Raw genomic sequence first — 19067 nt, 5'->3', positions numbered from 1 at the left:
TTCCTGGGAGAGGCGTCCCAATGCCGGGCGGAGGCTGAGGCAAGAGTTGTTTTGCTGGATCAAAGTCCAGGAGGAGGGCCTGTACTTTCAAACAAAACCTGGCTACCTCGTGAGTGACACAACCTGCCCAACCTGTAGTTATGAAAATGCCCAAGCCCCGGCATTCTACAGCGTCAGCGGCTCACAGCAGAAACCTGATCTCTTCCTCATTTTCTGGTTTCTGCTAAGGAAAAAACAGCCTCCTCTTCCCTTGCATTTAAAAACTTACACCTTTTTTAGTTTTCTTTCTTCCTAAAGAAAATCTACACTAGAAACAGTCACGACCCAAAAATATAAAATAGATATTGAGGGGGCCTGCAGGTGGGTGAGCCACGTCAAAATCAAACGAGTATTTATTGGCCACGTTTGCTGGGCGCTGGGCCTGGAGCAGGCGAAGCAGAGCAATCCAGCCAGTCACCGCTCCACCCTCTCCTCCTGCGGTTCACCCCGGCAGCCCCTGAGCAAGACTTAGACAACCGCAGAGCTGAGAAACTAGCCTGCCGTATCCTGAGGCGGCTAATAGATTTCCTACAACTCTGGAGAGAGTACATCAGTTAGGCAAAATCTGAAACTGGTTTTGGAATCCTTAAGTAGAAAAACAATTTCCTGGATGGTAACCGGGGAGCTTGGGAACCTAGGGAAAGTGGCTGGCCAGATGTACGGCCAAAGGGACAGCCTGTCCCTGCTGCTGGACACCATGGGCACTGGGAGGCCCGGGCACTAACTCTGTAACACCCCTGCCTCGTCACAGCTAAGGGCATGTCATCCCACTGCCCAACCGAGGTCAGAGGCCTGTGCCTTGCCCGCCGGGAATAAGGAAAAGTATTGGGGTTTTTCTAGTGAGGACTTACACCCCACATACTCCCATAATGATGTATTCCCAAACAAGAGGGGGCTCAGGTACTAAGCAGAAAAAAGGAAAAAAAAGAACAAAAATCCACTGTGACTGTCTACTATAGGGTGTCCCCAAAAAACATACATATACTTTAACAGCTGATAACTCACTTAATTTTCACTTCTTTTCAGGTTTAACTGATTTGAAATAATGGGTAAAACCAGGCTAAGCTTTGAACAAAGAAAACTTATCCTTAAGTGCCACTAGACTTTTTTTTTATGGGGATACATAAAATACAAAGTTTAAGGTACAAAACTGGCAACAGTTGACGAATTGAGGGTGCACAAATATCGAACGAAATGATTCTTGATGTTTGCGATTCCATTGCTTCCAGTTATCAGCAGTGCCTGGACCAGAATGGTCATCAGTTTGAAAACAGACACTGACAAAAAAATTATTCATTTCTGTAGATTCTTTTAAATATTTTTGTATTGATTTTTAGAGAGAGAGGAAGTAAGAGGGATAGAGATAGAAACATCAATGACAGCCCTAGCCGGTATGGCTCTGTGGATAGAGCCTCGGCCCTAGGACTGAAGGGTCACGGGTTCAAGACCAGTCAAAGGCACAAATCTCAGTTGCAGGCCAGGTCCCCCACCCTGGCTGGGGAGCGTGTGGAGGCAACCAATTGATGTGCCTCTCTCACATTGATGTTTCTCTCTCCTTCTCCCTTCCATTCTCTCTAAAAATCAATGGAAAAATATCCTCCAGTGAGATTAACAACAAAAAGAAACATCGATGAGAGAGAAACATCATCGATCAGCTGCCTCCTGCACGCCCCCTATTGGGGATTGAGCCCGCAACCCAGGTATGTGCCCTGACCAGGAATGGAACCATGATCTCTTGGTTCCTGGGTCAACACTGAACCACTGAGTCACACTGGCCAGGCATTTCTGTAGATTCTTTTTAAATTTTGAAGATGAACTGTTTGTTAATAAACACTGCCTTTATAATCATTCAAAGTGGGTATACATTTTTTTGGACACCCTGTATTAAATCTACAGACCTGGTAGTCTCTGAATCTATTCCCACTTCAGCAGATCCTTCATGAATCAAGGCAGAACCTGTGTTCAATGCAAGGACAGTTTGGAATAAGTATTTTTGCACCATAACATTTGCTCCTCAAAAACTGTTAAAGCAATTTTACTGGACATTTTTTAAGTTTTTAAAAATTCTACTTATGTAGATTAGTCTTTCAAATGCAGTAGACTTTACACCTGAAACTAATATAATACTGAATGTCAACTGTAATTAAAAAATAAAAGTTTACACTTTTAAAAAATGCAATGGAACTTGTAGTTCATAAATTATATTTGCATGTACCACATCAAGACATTGGCTGATGCTGAAAATGGAGAACAGAACTAATGTTTCTGATAGCTCAGTTAAATTCCCAGAGAACGTTCCTAGTTTAAAAAGACAAAAATAAAACAGAAACTTCATAAAACCAAAGCCATCTGTACAGTATGTGAGCAAGTATTTTAGCTCCCAATTTTAGTTGCCCAGGTCACAGGTGTGAGGAAGGGACCTTTTGTTCTCCTGGTTGCTATCTGCACCCTTTCCCTTCACCAGGCCCTCTGGCCCTCCCCTTGCTGAAGATCTGGGGGGAATAAAACCGACACGTCCAGAAAAGCGTAATGATCTATCCGCCACACGCCTTTACTGGCTAATGACATTTCAACTGGCGCTCATTTGTACCCTTCTGTTGTTACAGCGACAGTATCGGAATTTAAAGCTGTTTGTGGGTTTCCTACTTACAATTCTAGTCGTCTACAAGAGGTGGAAAGATACTAGGGTCAGGTGGGAACAGTCAAAACCTAACATTTCATTGCGCACACTCAACGGAGAGCCCCACAACAACGCCCGAGAAAGCTGTCTCGTCAGTCATTTGAAGTGCAAAGCTCGGGCTTCTCTCGCGTACAACCTGTGTCTTTAGGGGCTCATGCTGGAGCCCCGTCCTTGGAGCCTCTGAGGAGGCTGGTACCTGTGCCTTCCAGAAGCTGGCCCGCTATCTGGAAAATGACCTCCCTCACCAGACGCAGATGCCGACTGACACCAGTCCTTCCCTCCGCGCCCTGGCTCCCCTTCCCGTCTGATCACTGACAGCTCTGCCTTCGCCTCCACGTGACTCAGTTCCTGCTGCCTTCCCTGCCCTCTGCTCAGCCCCACTGGGACTTTCTCTCCCATGTTTAGCCTCAGCTGAGTCATGAGACGTGTGCTGATCCCCTGCACGTGCGAGTAATTGTGGCACATGCTAAGGTATTCGTGTGTATGAAAACTTTCTGGTGTCTGGGAATAGATTTAAGGGTTATTTCTACTTCTGGTCATACAGTTTGTGAAAAAGAGCTGTTGGAACACAGCTATACTTACTATCCATCTGTTCATTTGGTACTTGTCACACAGCTTTGCACTGTAGTTACCACGGAAACGAGAATCAAATCCTTATCTTAGTAGGTACTCAAATAATCACACTAATAAATGAGTATATAAGCAGCTGATGAAAGTCAGAAGCTATCTCCATTCTTTGCATGAAAATTATACGACGAAAAATTAGAGATGAAATGAACATTCCGAATTCATTCCTTTAATTAAACCTAAAGCCACTCTGCAAGTCCATGACAATTAAAATAGAAAAGGGACAAAGAACAAACAGAAATAATTTCTGTTCCCTCCATACAGTAGTCCTTTGTTGAGGGTACAACGTAGTCACTCTTGGCGTGCACTTTGCTTTGGTGGGTAGAAGAGACTGCCATCGAGTTGAGCTGCGCCATCTTTCTTCTCATTTGAATCCATGCCCACAAACAAACACAGGTGGTGACGCCCAGGAAGAGAGCCTTAGTCAGAACCATGCCCCACAGCAGGTAGGTGACAGCAGCAAAAGCACTTCTCCTCCCCAGGCCTGAGGTTCCTCACTCAGAAACTCGGAAGAGTGAATGAGACAAGCCCGCAGTTCCTGATTCGCGTACACACATCAATGCATACGCCATGGTGCAGGCACACGGAGCAGCTCCACTCCCGGCACCATGGTGCTACGCCTGCATGTTACCTGCTCAAAGCAAGAGATACATGTACCCTGCAGAGCATCTTTCTTCCTCTGCACAGAACAGCAACGTCCCAAAAGGGACATCGGAACACTCAGCGTGGATCCTGGAGTCAAGGTGACACGGAGCAGTCGCAGTCAAACGACAGCTCACAGCCCCACGAGCAACACACCTAACAAAAGCGAATTAAACACGAAAACGTGCTAATAGCCGTCAATTCATAGTTAAACTTTAAAACAAAAAATTTAAATTCAATTTATAGAAAACTGTCATGGACATTATGACATAATGAAAAAAATGTAAGAGCAACTTAGAAAAATACTTATAGTATTTGTAGTAAAAGAAACTGACTTCACAGAGACTTTTCCTCATGATTCCTGGATTGAATCCCTGAATGACTATTCCAAGTAAGAGTCGACATTCTTTACAAACTGTTCTTCCTCACTAAGATACTCCAAGACAACATTCCCGCCGTTGTATAAGGGACAGTCCTCCCTGGCCATCCAGGCTTCCAGCGTGTGGTCCAAGGGCAACGCTTCTCCAGAAGTCATGTGACAGAGCCTTAACTTCTGTTGAGAGAGAAACGAAGCACAATGTAGCGTAACAAACATGCGTGTGTAGCACAGCCTAAACCCCTAGGCAGAGCTGTTACGACCCGCGGGTACCTTGGCTGTGGACTTGTTGTTGTCGTTTCTGAGACTGGCTAAAGAAGCTGCAAAGTCGATGACCTTCCCAACGCTCCAGCGCTGGCAGAAGAACATGGGTTTGCTCTTCTCTTTGCTCCCCTGGGGCAAGAAAACCTGCAAGTAGACTCTTTCCGTCTGTAGGAACAAAACAGTTACAATAGATTACATACATGAATGAGACATCTGTTTTTGTCACTTCCACTCTCCTCCTGGTCAGAGAGGGACTGCCCTCTGATGCTAAAACTGGTGGTGGGAGTACCAGTCAGAGTCGCCCAGCAGCCACCTGAATGCATGGGTACAGGGCCTGGCCAGGGTGACCTGTGCAAAGACGGGTTATGTGACCTCAGGTAAATCAACTAAGGTCTTCTCCGGCATTTTACACTCAAACGCCGGGGTGGAAAGGGCAGCTCTCTTTCTCCTGAGATTTTAGAGCTTATTGAATTAGACCTGGACTTGCCTACAACTATTGCCCAGGCCCCTCAGCCATTCCTGAACCAAGGTGGAAAAAGTCCCGTGGGATGGGAAAGAATGGGCCCAATACAGAGGGAAGTCAAGGACACAATGGGCTCTTTCTAATGCATCTGGGTCCTGGAACTCAGTCATCCTGGTGACCAGATCAATGCCACTCCCATCACAGGAGGGGAAAACTGTTTTCATTAGCTAGTTGGTATCAAGTTTCTGTTGTTCGCAAATGAAAGATCCCTGAAACATGAAACACATCTTCCTACTTGAAAGACAATGTTTTAGAGATAGCAGGGCTTTTGAGAATAAAGAAGCTAGAAAAAAAGAAAGAAAAAATAGACAAGTTTCATAGAAGATTTGATGGTCCCTCCAGGATTCTATACCCTATATGTTTCCTCATATTGTATTTTCATGCTAAGTTAATAAATGCAGAGGGAAAAAAGAGTAAAAGCAAAGGTGTTCCTTGATTCCTAAAAATTGCTTTAAAAAGAGTTGGCTTTACAGACCAATTCCTGTCACAATGAAATTGTTGGCATAAGAGGAGCATCTCTAAGTCACAGAGGAAAGATTACAATTATTTTAGGAAACATTAGATTCAAGACCATTCCCAGCACCAAAGAACTTAGATTTGTTGAAGACCAGTGGAGTGTGTTATTACAGATAACAAGAATTAAAAGAAAAAATAAGAAATCATTGGAAGTTCAAACTCTGGGCCAACTCTATAAAATCAAAGTAATCAGAGTATAAATATGAAAAGAGAATATTAAAAAAATATAGACTCACCTAAAAAAAGATAAATATGCTTGAAGATCACAAATGGAACAGAAATGCAGAAAGGTGAGTGGGCAGAGAGAGAGACCAGAAGGGAGTTCCTATTCAAGACCAACATGCACAATCTGTAAGCTGAAATTTCATAGCAAACCAAGATGAAAATAACTAAGTGTGAAAAAGACATTTAAAAATGAGACAAATTAAGGGATAATACCCATAAAAAAAGGAACAAGAAGTTATGAAACCAAAACAGGCAGAAATAAAATAAGAAGCTATAAATAGCTAATAAGAAATATAAACATAAAAAAACCCACAGTTTCTGAAATTAAAAGTTCAAACAGGATAAAATTTCTCTAACCTTCCATAATAAGGCTTACTTGATAGGGAGATGGAGTTGAGGAAGTCATCTAGAATGTAGCACAAGGAGACAGCAAGATAGAAACTATATGTCTCCAAATAGGCCTGAAACTAACAAGAGTTTCAGAAGAGAAGAGATGATGGAGGAGCAATAGTCAGAGAAAAATGACATAATCTTCTAAAAGTGAAGATATAAGTTAAAATTTTAAATGTATCTCAAGGGCCAAGATGGGCAATTAAAATAAATCAATGCCCAGAAACATTGCACTGAAATTGAAAAATACCACAGGTAAAGTCTTAAAAGCCACTAAAAAGACAGTTACCCATTTAGCAATGAAAATCAAGAGACAGCACATATTTCCCCTATAACAGATCACAGAAGCCACTGCACGTACATAGATCCAAGGAAGTGAGAGTCTAATAGACAAGCAGCTCGAGCGAAGGTAAAATAGAGCACTCTCAGACAAGAAAGACTAAAAGAGTTTACCTGCAGAGACTCTGAATGAATCACTAAAGAATGGAATTCAGAAAAATAAATGTAAGTCCTAAGGAAAGAAGAAACTAAAAAAAATTTGTAGATTTACATAGGTATTGATGACAATAATCTTTATGTGTGAACAAAGATGATGGATGGGAGATATTCGAGTGGATAGGCATGTCAAGCTCCTTGTGCTATTTGAGAGGATGTAATACCAAGTAACTTTAAAGAGGAAAATTGGTTTTTACTTTTTTTTTTTTTGTAATATTTTATTGATTTTTACAGAGAGGAAGGAAGAGGGGTAGAGAGTTAGAAACATCACTGAGAGAGAAACATCGATCAGCTGCCTCCTGCACACCCGCTACTGGGGATGTGCCCGCAACCAAGGTATATGCCCTTGACTGGAATTGAACCCGGGACCCTTCAGTCCGCAGGCCGATGCTCTATCCACTGAGCCAAACCGGTTAGGGCGGTTTTTACTTTTATACATAAAAAATAAAAATATAAACACAAGCCTGTTATCACCATTACTATAATACATTATATTGGAGATTCTAGATCAGTGGTTCTCAATCTTCTGGCCCTTTAAATACAGTTCCTCATGTTGTGACGCAACCATAAAATCATTTTCGTTGCTACTTCATCACTGTAATGTTGCTACTGTTATGAATCGTAATGTAAATATCTGATATGCAGGATGGTCTTAGGGGACCCCTGTGAAAGGGTCGTTCAACCGCCAAAGGGGTCGCAACCCACAGGTTGAGAGCTGCTGTTCTAGATAATGTAGAATAAGAAAATGAAATAACTAATACAATTACCTATATATATAAAGCCTAAGCAATCATTACGACAGGTCGCTGTGACACACACTGACCACCAGGGGACAGACGCTCAACGCAGGAGCTGCACCCTGGTGGTCAGTGCGCTCCCACAGCCAACCTCCCGCAGTCCCTCCCCCCAGCCAGCTGGCCCCGATTGAGACTGGGCGAGATGGCCCCAATGGCCCCGACTGCCGGCCAGGCCAAGGGACCCCACCAGTGCATGAATTCGTGTACCAGGCCTCTAGTTATAAAATAAAAGCTATCCTGCTAATGGGGTGTGACTGCATATCTAGGAAATCAAAGGCACTAATGGTAAAAAAGAAACTTCTAAAATTAATCATAAGAGTTTGATGATGTGGCTGAATCAGATGAATATACAGAAATCAAGACTCTTTTCTCTATATTAGCAGTAAGTACCTGAAAATAGAGGTGGACACAAATATTTTGTTCACAACAGAAATAAACCCCAAAAATAATTGGAAATGAAAATAAATAAGGAATGAGACTTAAATGAAGACAAGCATGTTACACAAGACAAGAAATATGATCTGAATAACTGGAAGGACACATAAGGCTCCTGGATAGGAAGGCCATGTAATAAAAACATTATTTCTCTCAAAACTGGTAAATAACATGTAATGCAAATCCAGTATGAATCCTAAAGAAGCTTGATTTTTTCCTTTACACATTTCTTAATAGTTACTCTTGCTAAAAGTGTGTACTACCTTTGCAAATTTAAAAACATTAAAGAAAGATTTTTAAAAAGAAAAATACTAAGGATAATCACTAAAAGAAGAATACAATCAATGGTTTCTAAAAGAGTAGACTACAAGAAAACATAGAAAATCCAATCAATACAAAAGAAGACAGGAAAGAGAAATAAGGATGATGAGCAAAAATCATAAGATGGAAGAAATACATTCAAATGTATCAGTGATCACAATATATATAAATGGATTCAACTCACCTATAAAAGAGGAATACTATCAAACTGGATTAAAAAAACAAAGTCCAGCTATATGCTGCTTACAAGAGACACCCTAAAACAAAACAATACAGAAAAGTTGAACATAACATGATGAAAAAAGACATAATAGTTAAATCTTAACCAAAAGAAAACTAGTGAAACAATCTATATATACTAGTGGTCCGGTGCACAAAAATTTGTGCACTCGGGGGGGTGGGGATCCCTCAGCCCGGCCTGCGCCGCGCCCATTCACAGTCCAGGACCCCTTGGGGGATGTCCACCTGTCGACTTAGGCCCACTTCCCGGGGGATCAGGCCTAAGCTTGCAGTCAGACATCCTTCTGGCAGCCAGGGAGCCCTCGGCAGATGTCCGACTAAAGGCTTAGGCCCCCAAGGCATCAGGTCTAAACCGTTAGTTGGACATTCTTAGTGCTGCCACAGAGGTGGGAGAGGCTCCTGCCACCACCTCTGCGCCGACCAGCCATGAGCCAGCTTCTGGCTGAGTGGCATTCCCCATATGGAAGTGCACTGACCACCAGGAGGCAGCTCCTGCATTGAGCGTTTGCCCCCTGGTGGCCAGTGAGCATCATAGCAACCGGTCATTCTGCCGTTCAATGTGCATATTAGCCTTTTATTATTATTATATAGGATGTCCCTATTTCCCCCCCTTTTTCCCCTCTACCCAGCTCTTGCCCCCCACTTCTCTCTGGCCATCACCATACTGTTGTCTGTGTCCATGGGTTGTGCATATATTTTCTTTGGCTAATCCCTTCTTTAAATTCACTTCTTTAAATGTTTATTTTCAGATAAGTGCTTATAACTGCACTATTATATATTTTCTATTATATCATTTAGAATTAAGATATTTTTTAATTGAACCCTTGTAAATTTTAGCACAATTTAATAAATTATGGTAGAAGCAATTAGGAGATTTTTCATGTAATGCATACACATTTCAATTAATATTTTATTAATTTTTAATTTTTTAATATTTTAACTTGAAATAATCTCATACATGTAAAAAAAACTATAAAATACTACAGCATATTATATGTACCCTTCACCCAATTTCTTAGGTGCTAATAATTTAAACATAACCATTATACAACTAACAAAATTTGGAACATATTTTTCTTATAATCTCTTTAATGTTACTTAATCCATTTACTTTGTTTTTGTTAATCTTCACCCAAGGATATTTTTCCATTGAATTTTAGAGAGAGTGAAGGGAAAGGGAAAGACACATTGATTGGTTGCCTCCTGCACATGCTTTGATAGGGAATGGGGATCAAGCCAGCAACTGAGGTACATGCCCTTGACTGGAATCAAACCTGGGACCCTTCAGTCCATGGGCTAATGCTCTATCCACTGAGCAAAACAGGCTGCAGCTTAATTCATTTACTTTTCATCTATATGTGTCTTTATATTTAAAATGGGTTTTGTTTTTGATTCACCCTCATAATCTTTCTTTTAATTGGTGCATTTATGCCACTGACTTTCAAAGTGCTTACTGATAGAGTTACTACCATATCAGGCGGCTTCTGGGTCTTCTGGGGCTGGCCTGCCTTGCCGCCCGGGACCCGCCGATCGGGTCCCCGGCGGCAAGGCAGGCCGGCTGCTGGGGCTTCTGGGGTGGGCCTGCCCTGATGGTGGCGCGCTGGCGGCTAGCGCTGTCCCGCCCTGCCTACAGTATGCAAATTAGCCGCCATCTTTGTTGGTGGCTAATTTGCATATCATGCTGATTAGCCGATGGGAGGCGTGGCGAAGGTACGGTCAATTACCATGTTTGTCTATTATTAGATAGGATAAAACCCTAATATGCAAATAGACCAAACAGTGGAACAACTGAACAACCGGTCGCTATGATGTGCACTGACCACCAGGGGGCACATGTGGAACATGGCGGGCGTTGGCAGCAGGTGGGAGAGCGCGGAACATGGCAGGCATTGGCCGCGGAAGGATGGTGGAGCAGGTGAGTGGGGGCGCCAGACCAAGGCGGGGCACCAGTTGCTGTCATCGGGGCGAGCCTCTGGTGGTTACTGAAAATTCTTTGCTCCCGTGCACTGTGGTCCTGCCGGGAGCTCACACCTGCTGCTGGCACCAGCCCCACTCGCACCCACTGACGGCACCGGCCCCACTCGCACCTGCAGCTGGCGGCGGAGCCTCCGCTCACACCTGCTGCTGGCACCCAGCGCCGGTCCTGATCACTCGGCGCTGTCAGTGGGTGCAAGCGGTGGCTGTTAGCCCTGATCGCCCGTGAGGGCTTCTCCACCTCCCCCTGCTCCTGAGGGGCGATTGGGGCAGCAGCCGCCGCTCGCACCCGCTGATGGCACTGGCCCCAATTGCTCTGTGCCATCAGCGGATGGGAGTGGCGGGGCTTCCGGCAGACAGGGGACCGTGGGCCGTGGTGGGAGGGGCCAGGCGGGGGCGCGGAGGATGGGTCGAGACCCGCCCCTGTGCCCACCACAGCCTCGCATCCCACAGTTCCTTTCAAGGTGCACGAATTTGTGCACTGGGCCCTTAGTACTATTATAATTCAAAATAGCATTAAAGGCAAAATTCATAAAGGAGATATAATAATGGAGAATTCCACACATCTGATAATATGCAACTCAGCAAAACCATTAGAATTACAAGAAAAACCCTGACAAAACCACAGCTCCAGGAGATTTTAACATACCTGTCTCAGAAACTAATACATAAGCAAACTAAAAATTAGTATGCACACACATACAAACACAGGTACACATGTGTAGACATATGTACAAAGAAAGAGACTGCAAATGATAAAGCAAGTAAGGGCAAAATGTAATTAACTGGTATATTTGTGTAAAAAATATGGAAAATCTCTTTGTACTATCCTTGCTACTATTTTGTGTTTGCAACTATATCAAATTAAAGTTACCTGAAAAACACACCCAAACAAGTAGGTTGAAAACAGATAAGTTCACCATTGAATGAGAAAAGATGAAAAAAGAACATCAAAAAAAATATGAACGAAGAAAAAAGGACACCCAGAGTTTGGTGAAAAAGAAAGCAAAGCAACAATACAGAGGACAATAAAACCAAAATATGGTTCTTTGAAAAGACTAAAATAGAAATAAGTAAAATAAACACAAACATCTAGGAAGACTGGCCAAGGAGAAAACAAAGAGAGATGCAAATGAAAAAATATTAAGAATGAAATGGAATGACTAAAGACACGGTAGAGATTCTGGAATTCTCTTATTTAAGAGAATAAGTTGAACAACTTTATAATAATAAACAGGAGAATCTACACCAGGAATTTTAAGAAAAATATTATTTACCAACATTTATTTCAGAAGCAACAGATTATCCAAATAAACCAAGAACTATTTAACATTTTGAAATCATGTTAGATATTCTCCGCTTTTTCAAAAAGGCTATAACAACCATTACCAAAGCTTCAACAACAAAGAATCCCACCTTCTACAACTATTTCAAAGAATAGAAGAGGGAAACCTACTCAACTAATTTTATAAGTATAATCTGGCTACTAATGGCACAAAATACTGCTAGTAACATATTAGAAAATCAATGTAATAGTGCATTTTAAAAGAATTATATACCAAAGTCAAGTGGCTTATCCCAGAAAATGTGGGTGATTCAACAACAGAAAATCAATCAACATAATTTATCACACTGATAAGGAAAAACAATAACAAAAAAATACATCAACATGATCATCTTATTAGATGTAGGGGAAAAACCCACAGAAAAATTTAATAAGTATTCATGACATAAATTTCTAGTAAGCTAGGAATAGAAAGAAATATTGTTAACCTGATAAAGGCAACTATGAACAACCTACAATAAAGATAATATTTACTCATGTGGATTAAAGTCAGAACTGTGATGAAGATGCCTGCTGTCACCTATATTATTCAGTCCTGTTCAGTAGAGATCAACCCATGCATTAAGACAAATAATGATGAAAAGCAGGAGTAAGAGGAAAGAAAATTTGAGGAAAAGAAACACCAAAACACAAAACTGTCATTTGCAGAAAATATAACTGCGTGAAAACATCCCAGAAAGCCTATAAACCATGGGAACAATGAGAGGTTTCTTTGCAGGACAGAAGGACAACAAACAACAACCAGCATAACCAATTAAGGAAGCGTTAAGTTTTTTAAAAGTTATTATTTACAATGGCAGCAAAAATTATGAAGAACCTAAGAATATAATTAAGAAAAGACATATAGATATGAATGGTAAGCATTACAGATGTTATTTAAAGACAGAAAAGAAGACCTAAAGAAAAATTGGAACAATAGACCACAAACATGGATGGGATGAGAAGAGTCAAAATTCTAAAGAGGTAAACCGTTCTAATAGAAAATTCAGTATAATTCCTATCAAGCACAATTTCATAGAACAGGACAAAGTGATCCTACAATTTTTACAAAAGAATAAAGAGCCAAGAATAGACACAGCTGAAAGCAAAAAGTAAGGTGGAGAAACGTGTCCTACTTCTTACACAGCTATGATAATAAGCCAGTTTAATACTGATGCAAAGATGGACAGTCCCAAACTAGTCCCATGTGTACTATATGGTAGGTGACTGAGGTGTAGTTACAAGGATGAACTCTCAGTACCTTATGTTATGACCATAGGTAATCCATTCAGATATGTGTATGTGTGTAAATCTTTACTTCTACTTATAATTAAATGGAATAAAGAGCTACACAAAATAAGCAAATAAAATAAAGCTTTTAAAGGAAAATGTAAGAAAATATCTTAAACAATTTATTTTGAAAAGTACAAATCTTAGAGAAATCACTAATAAATTTGAACATATTAAAATTTTAAAAGTCTGGACCACTCATAAAAAACAAAGAGAAGACAAACCACAAATTGAGAGAGGAAATGTGCAACACATGTAGTAAAAAAACGCAGAACATCTAGAGCAACGGATCTCAACCTGTGGGTCGCGACCCCTTTGGGGGTCGAACGACCCTTTCAGAGGAGTCACCATCGGAAAACACATATATAATTACATTACGATTCATAACAGTAGCAAAATTACAGTTATGAAGTAGCAACGAAAATAATTTTATGGTTGGGGGTCACCACAACATGAGGAACTGTATTAAAGGGTCGCGGCATTAGGAAGGTTGAGAACCACTGATCTAGAGTAAAAAAAAGTGCAACAACCCAACAGAAAAAGTAGGCAAAGGATATGAACAAATAATTCACAGAAGAAAGTCAATAGCCAATAAACTCATGCAAAATAACTGAACCTTAATTGTCAAAAGGGAAATTTAACTTTAAACCTCAGTGAGACATAACTTCATATCTATCAGTTTGGTAACAATGAATAACACCCAGTGTTGGCAAGAAACCCTGAAACCCTCGACGGGTAGAAGAAAAATTAGCACAACCACTGAGCACAAAGTTGACAGCATCCAGGAAACCTGAGGATATGCAAAGCCCAGGACCCAGCTTTTCTATTTCTCCATATCTTCCCTATGGGAGCATTTTTCAATCTGAGGGCCTCAATCCTTCAGGGGTTATAAAATCAATACTCTTTAAAACAAAATAGAATTAGAAAATACCAGTGTAAGGTTAGGTGAAACTGTGTTAAGGTATGTATGCATGTATGTATGTATGTACTGGGTTGCTGTATAAAATGCAATTGACATTATGGCTTTTTAAAGGAACTGCCCTAGTGAGACATTCCAATATACACACGAGGACAGTCACTGTTGAACAGTTTATAACAGCAAAAAAACTTGGAAAAATTCTGAATATTGTTCATCACGAGAATGAATAAATGTGGTATATTCATATTATAGGATATGCAGTTATCACAATGAACAAACTAGACTAAATGTGTCAACATGGATAAATGCTAAAAACATGATGCCAAGTGAGAAAAAAAAAGAGCTGAGGAAGGATATGTATGACTCCCTGCCATTTCTATAAAGTGAAAATCTCACAAAACAATGTACCATTTTTTATGTATCTACACACCTGTAACACTAGGAAAGATACACATCAGGTTCAGGTTAGTTGTTACTAGATGGGAGGGAGGAGTAGAGAGGGGCTTCAACCACATGTAAACATTTTGTTTTTCAAAGTCTCCAAGACCAACCTGGGGCAGTGACTTATCCCCATCAGCATGCATCTTTAATTTCATCAGTGCTACCTTGGCAGCTGTTGCGCTATTTTTTGCACCCTTCCGTCGCTTATTCGCTGTCTCTCCTGTCTTGGAATCTAAGAAATAAAAATAAGCATATAAACACATAATGTTTACATTATATTTTCTAGACTTTTATTAATTACTAGGGGCCCAGTGCACGAATTTGTGCACCTTGAAAGGAACTGTGGATTGCAAGGCTGCTGCGGGCACAGGGGCGGGTCTCGGCCCATCCTCCGTGATTTTTTATGGCTCTGAAACATACAAAAACTATACACAACGGAGCTCTACAGAGGCAACATATTGTGTAGGTATATTTAAAATATTGACAATCTCCACATCAAAACCCTTAGTATGGTGCTTCTTTCTAACTTAAGCTGATTTATTCTAATCACTAACACTTCCACAGAGAACTTTAAGATTTGGTTATAGAAGATTTTATTAAAGGTAGCGTCCTTACAAAGAATGAAAATTCTGCTGAACTAACATGTTGGCAGAGACTGGTCTAGTTTATAGATATACTAGAGGCCCAATGCACGAATTTCATGCACAAGTAGGCCTTCCTTCTCCAGGCTGCCGGCACCAGCTTCCCTCTGGCCACTGACAGGCACCCGGGACCCGGGCTTCCCTTGTAGACCCGACTTCATCCGGAAGGTCGACCGGAAGGACGTCCGGTCTAATTAGTATATTACGCTTTTATTATTATAGATTCTTTCCTGGTATCTCAGATTGTAACAGCATTCTTAGGACAGCAGACTAGGCTTAATGTTTAGTCTTTAGAGACTACAAACCACTACTTTAGCTCCGTGAAACTATTTCTAGCTGTGATGGTTAACCAGCTGATCTGAGTGGCCGAGCAGGAAAACATCTGGCTTTGTGAGAAATACTGTTGCAAGAGTATCATCAAAATAGATTGCAAGTTTCAGCCCACCGGGGCTGTTAACAATGCCTTCCATACTGAGAAGCAGACATAAGCAGCAGGAGCTTTGGAACTAATAGGCAGACAGCAACACAGAAAGCAATGAAACCAGTTTCCTTGGTACTTGCCAATAATGTCTCTAACAAGTTTCTGAGTGGCAGCCATGCGAGGCTTAGGGAGTTCCAGTTTTTCACATTCATGATCTGACTGGTGACGGTGTCTGTGAGCAACAGAAGAGTGACACCAGTTCAAGTATCTGTATACAAGTTAAACAGATACACAGAGTGTGGGGGATCTGAGTGATCACCTCAGGCAAAAGTTCTTCTCACAGTGAGGACAGGTCACTGGTACAAGCTCTTTCTCAGCACAGCCCTTGAACGCACATGGGTAAGACGCATGTGTATCTGACTTCAGCCTCTCCTTGACTACAGTCACCTGAAAATGTAAAAAGGAGAAATTGGTGTATTTCACATGGAGAATAAGTCAACAAATCTATTTTGAAAGGCAGCATTCATTTTACTGCTGCTTAAACTTATAAGAGCTACTTCGATGCTCCCACAAAACAGATTATAGTAAATATTTGTGTGAGAAATGATTATTGTGTTGACTGTTCTACATTTTCATAATCTTCCTACTGTGGTATATTTATCTTCTAAATCAAGTTACCGTGACTATTGAGTTACTCTTTACAATTTTAGTCTTCTACTTTGTAAACGGTCCAACACAAAGATGGCCCCATACTAACATGCTCAGGTAGTCATCTCAACATCAGTCCTCAATGGCAAGTCTACCAATTTTCTACACCAATTTTAAGTAGTTAAGTATATATAAATGAACACTTAAAATTATGTTTATCCATGATACAGAGGGTTAAAGATAGTTTTCCTAATGATATACTGTTCATGATGGTGTGTTTAGTATTGTATTTCCAGCAAATATTACATCAGAAAAAGATGAGATTTTATAAGATTAAAAAAAAATCCAGATCAACCAGGCTCTTTTGACTACAGGTTTCTCCCACTATCCGAAAGTAGCTGAGCATTCCTACCTATGAAACTTTTCATAAACCGAAATGGCGCAATGACCATTAATTTACATGGAAAATTTTTTCCCTCTTCCCAGACCCCAAAATGGGTCTCCCAGATGCTCAGACACAGTTCAAAGCTAGGGAGCCCTAATGCCGAGATGCTGAGCATGATTCCGGGGGAAGGAGCTTGCCGGGCCGCTCTCACAGCTCGGGGTGCGCTGCCTGTGTAGTGAATGGCTCACTGCAAAACAAGTGTTAAATGCTATTTTCCCTTCTCCCCTTTTTTTGTAAAAGTGAACATCCTTTTTGGGTTTCTTTAGGTTAGCACAAACAGGTACTAATGTGGGTCTTTCATAAAAGTGAAGGGGCTTAAAGTGAACTTTCGAAAATGGGGGAGGGGGGAGTATTAAGTAACTACGTTTCTAGAGTTGAATGAATTTAGAGAAATAATTGCTTGAAATCCACAATCAAAGACACTCCTCCATATAAATGATAGTTGCAACTTGTTGGAATTGACTTAACTATTTTTCCAAACTTGTTCCCACAGTCTCAAGGTAAGTGATTTTTCTTCACTATTTAATGGAGATCCAATTGAGAGACATTCTGTGAGAGACATCAAAAGAAAATCAAGTGGTATCATAAGAAAAAGGAAAGCACGGGGCAGATTTACAAGTTGCATAAGAAACATCAGCATGTTTCTGTGACTCTAAATGAGATTTTCCTCCCAGTTAACCCTGCGCAATACCAATAAGTTCACTCATTTTTAGTTCCCTCAAATAAATCACCTAAACTTCGCAGGGCCAGACTTTGAAGCCATTTAACCTGAATTTTCTGAAACTGACAGAACAGATGTAAAATCCTTGTGCTTGGGAATAAGTGTCCCCTGCAAAGTGTGAGGCAAACGCTTCCTTCCAAATGGAGAGAATCCAGTTTAACTTCCCGCCTCTCCTGACCCGAGGGAGGCAGGGCCACTTGTCTGCCTGTCAAATGTGAGACAGTGGGCTCAGCTTTCTCTTTTTCTTCTTGGAACTGAACCTGGGAGTCAAGGAGGAGGCCTGGCGGGGTCCAGCACTGCTGGGACGGGCAGGCAGTGTGCCCAGTCCTGGCGTTCTCTGCAGACCTACTGGGCTCTCCTCACTGAGGCTTACCATCATCCTCCTTATCCTTTATCAGTAACACAGATGACATTTTGGTTTCTGTCTGCCAGCCGCTTTTTAAGCTCTCCATGTGGTCAGAATTAGAATGGGACTTTGTGCGACCACAGGTTTGTTCCGGGTGGTCTAAGGCTGACTGAGTCAGAACAATAGATTGTCACCAAATCCTAACACCAGGCACCATGCAAACAAACAAGTGGAGGAAACTGGCAGGGGTGCATGAGGGCGGCAATTCCGTTTCAGATCTGCAAACAGGGAGCCTAAGCTGCAAGCGGCCACCCAAACAGAACTGGAGTGTAAAGAACTAAGAATTATGAGACTAAAAAAGTAAAAATACCAAGTAGACCAATTTTTTAAAAAACAAACTGAGAAAAATAATATAAATAAAGCAAAAACAATAATTTGCATAATTAGCTTAGTATGCCAAATTTTAATCTGCTGTACACTGGTTGGTTTGAAACCTCTTCAAAATTGGAAGAAAGCCCAGCTGGCGTGGCTCAGTGGTTGAGTGTTGATCTATGAACCAGGAGATCACAGTTCAATTCCCCGGTCAGGGCACATGCCAGGGTTGAGGGCTCGATCCCCAGTAGGGGACATGCAGGAGGCAGCCAATCAACGATTCTCTCTCATCATTGATGTTTCTATCTCTCTCTCCCTTTCCCATCCCCTCTGAAATCAATAAAAATACGTTTTTAAAAATTGGAAGGAAAGTACATAAATACAAATGTGAGTTATTAGAGAGGAGAACTATTAACATACCTCAGGACAGCTGTGCGACTCTCTGCTTCTGTGCTCAAGGCTTAAATAATTAAAAAAAATAGTGTTTATTTAAATGCAATCAAATAATGTAAGGATAACATAATCTGAGATATTTCAGTTGTTAGCATCCTTAAGATTAATTACATTTATGCTACATTAAGAACTCTACAAATAAGGATAAGCTGAAATACCTTATCATATAAAAATAGAGCATCTATTGCCTCAAACACAACTGTTCAACTTCCATATGAGAAAAAAAAATTCACCACTCTAAATTACCTCCTTTACTCTGAGTGCTTTCAGGTGTGTGAAAAGACCAAAACATGGGGGGGGGGGGAGCCGGTGTCAGGGGAAAGGGGAGTCTGTCGCTGCTAGGGCCGGGGCCCCAGGCTCAGGCAGCCCTGGAGGCTGGCAGTGGCAGCAGCCAGCTGCGTGACAAGGGGCATCGCCTTTCTCCGTGATCAGCCAGTTGCCTCGTGCAGAGGAAGACCAGAGCAGCAGCAGCAGGGGGTGATGGGGCAGTGCCTTTCCTGAT

General features: G+C 41.4%; 1 protein-coding gene across 2 annotated transcripts in view; it reads right to left on the bottom strand.

The window, feature by feature from the left end:
* Positions 1–3495: 3495 nt before the first annotated feature.
* ZFAND1 (zinc finger AN1-type containing 1) overlaps positions 3496–19067 on the bottom strand; it is a 19222-nt gene continuing 3650 nt past the window's right edge. Inside the window, exons 3-9 of one of the 2 annotated variants that reach the window (XM_023743563.1) lie at positions 18533–18572; positions 15900–16027; positions 15721–15812; positions 14629–14750; positions 4638–4793; positions 4324–4541; positions 3496–4144 (exon numbers count right to left, since the gene is read on the bottom strand). In XM_023743563.1, coding sequence (XP_023599331.1) covers positions 4371–4541; positions 4638–4793; positions 14629–14750; positions 15721–15812; positions 15900–16027; positions 18533–18572 — 709 coding nt within the window. In that variant the 3' untranslated portion in view covers positions 3496–4144; positions 4324–4370. Of the gene's footprint in view, positions 4542–4637; positions 4794–14628; positions 14751–15720; positions 15813–15899; positions 16028–18532; positions 18573–19067 lie in introns of both variants that reach the window. The other variant, XM_006102134.3, reaches the window with a different exon arrangement.

Source organism: Myotis lucifugus, unplaced genomic scaffold, assembly GCF_000147115.1.
Source record: "Myotis lucifugus unplaced genomic scaffold, Myoluc2.0 scaffold_400, whole genome shotgun sequence".
Lineage (NCBI taxonomy): Eukaryota > Metazoa > Chordata > Mammalia > Chiroptera > Vespertilionidae > Myotis > Myotis lucifugus.
The sequence above is the reverse complement of the archived record's forward strand: the minus strand, read 5'-3'. Positions and strand labels throughout refer to the sequence as shown.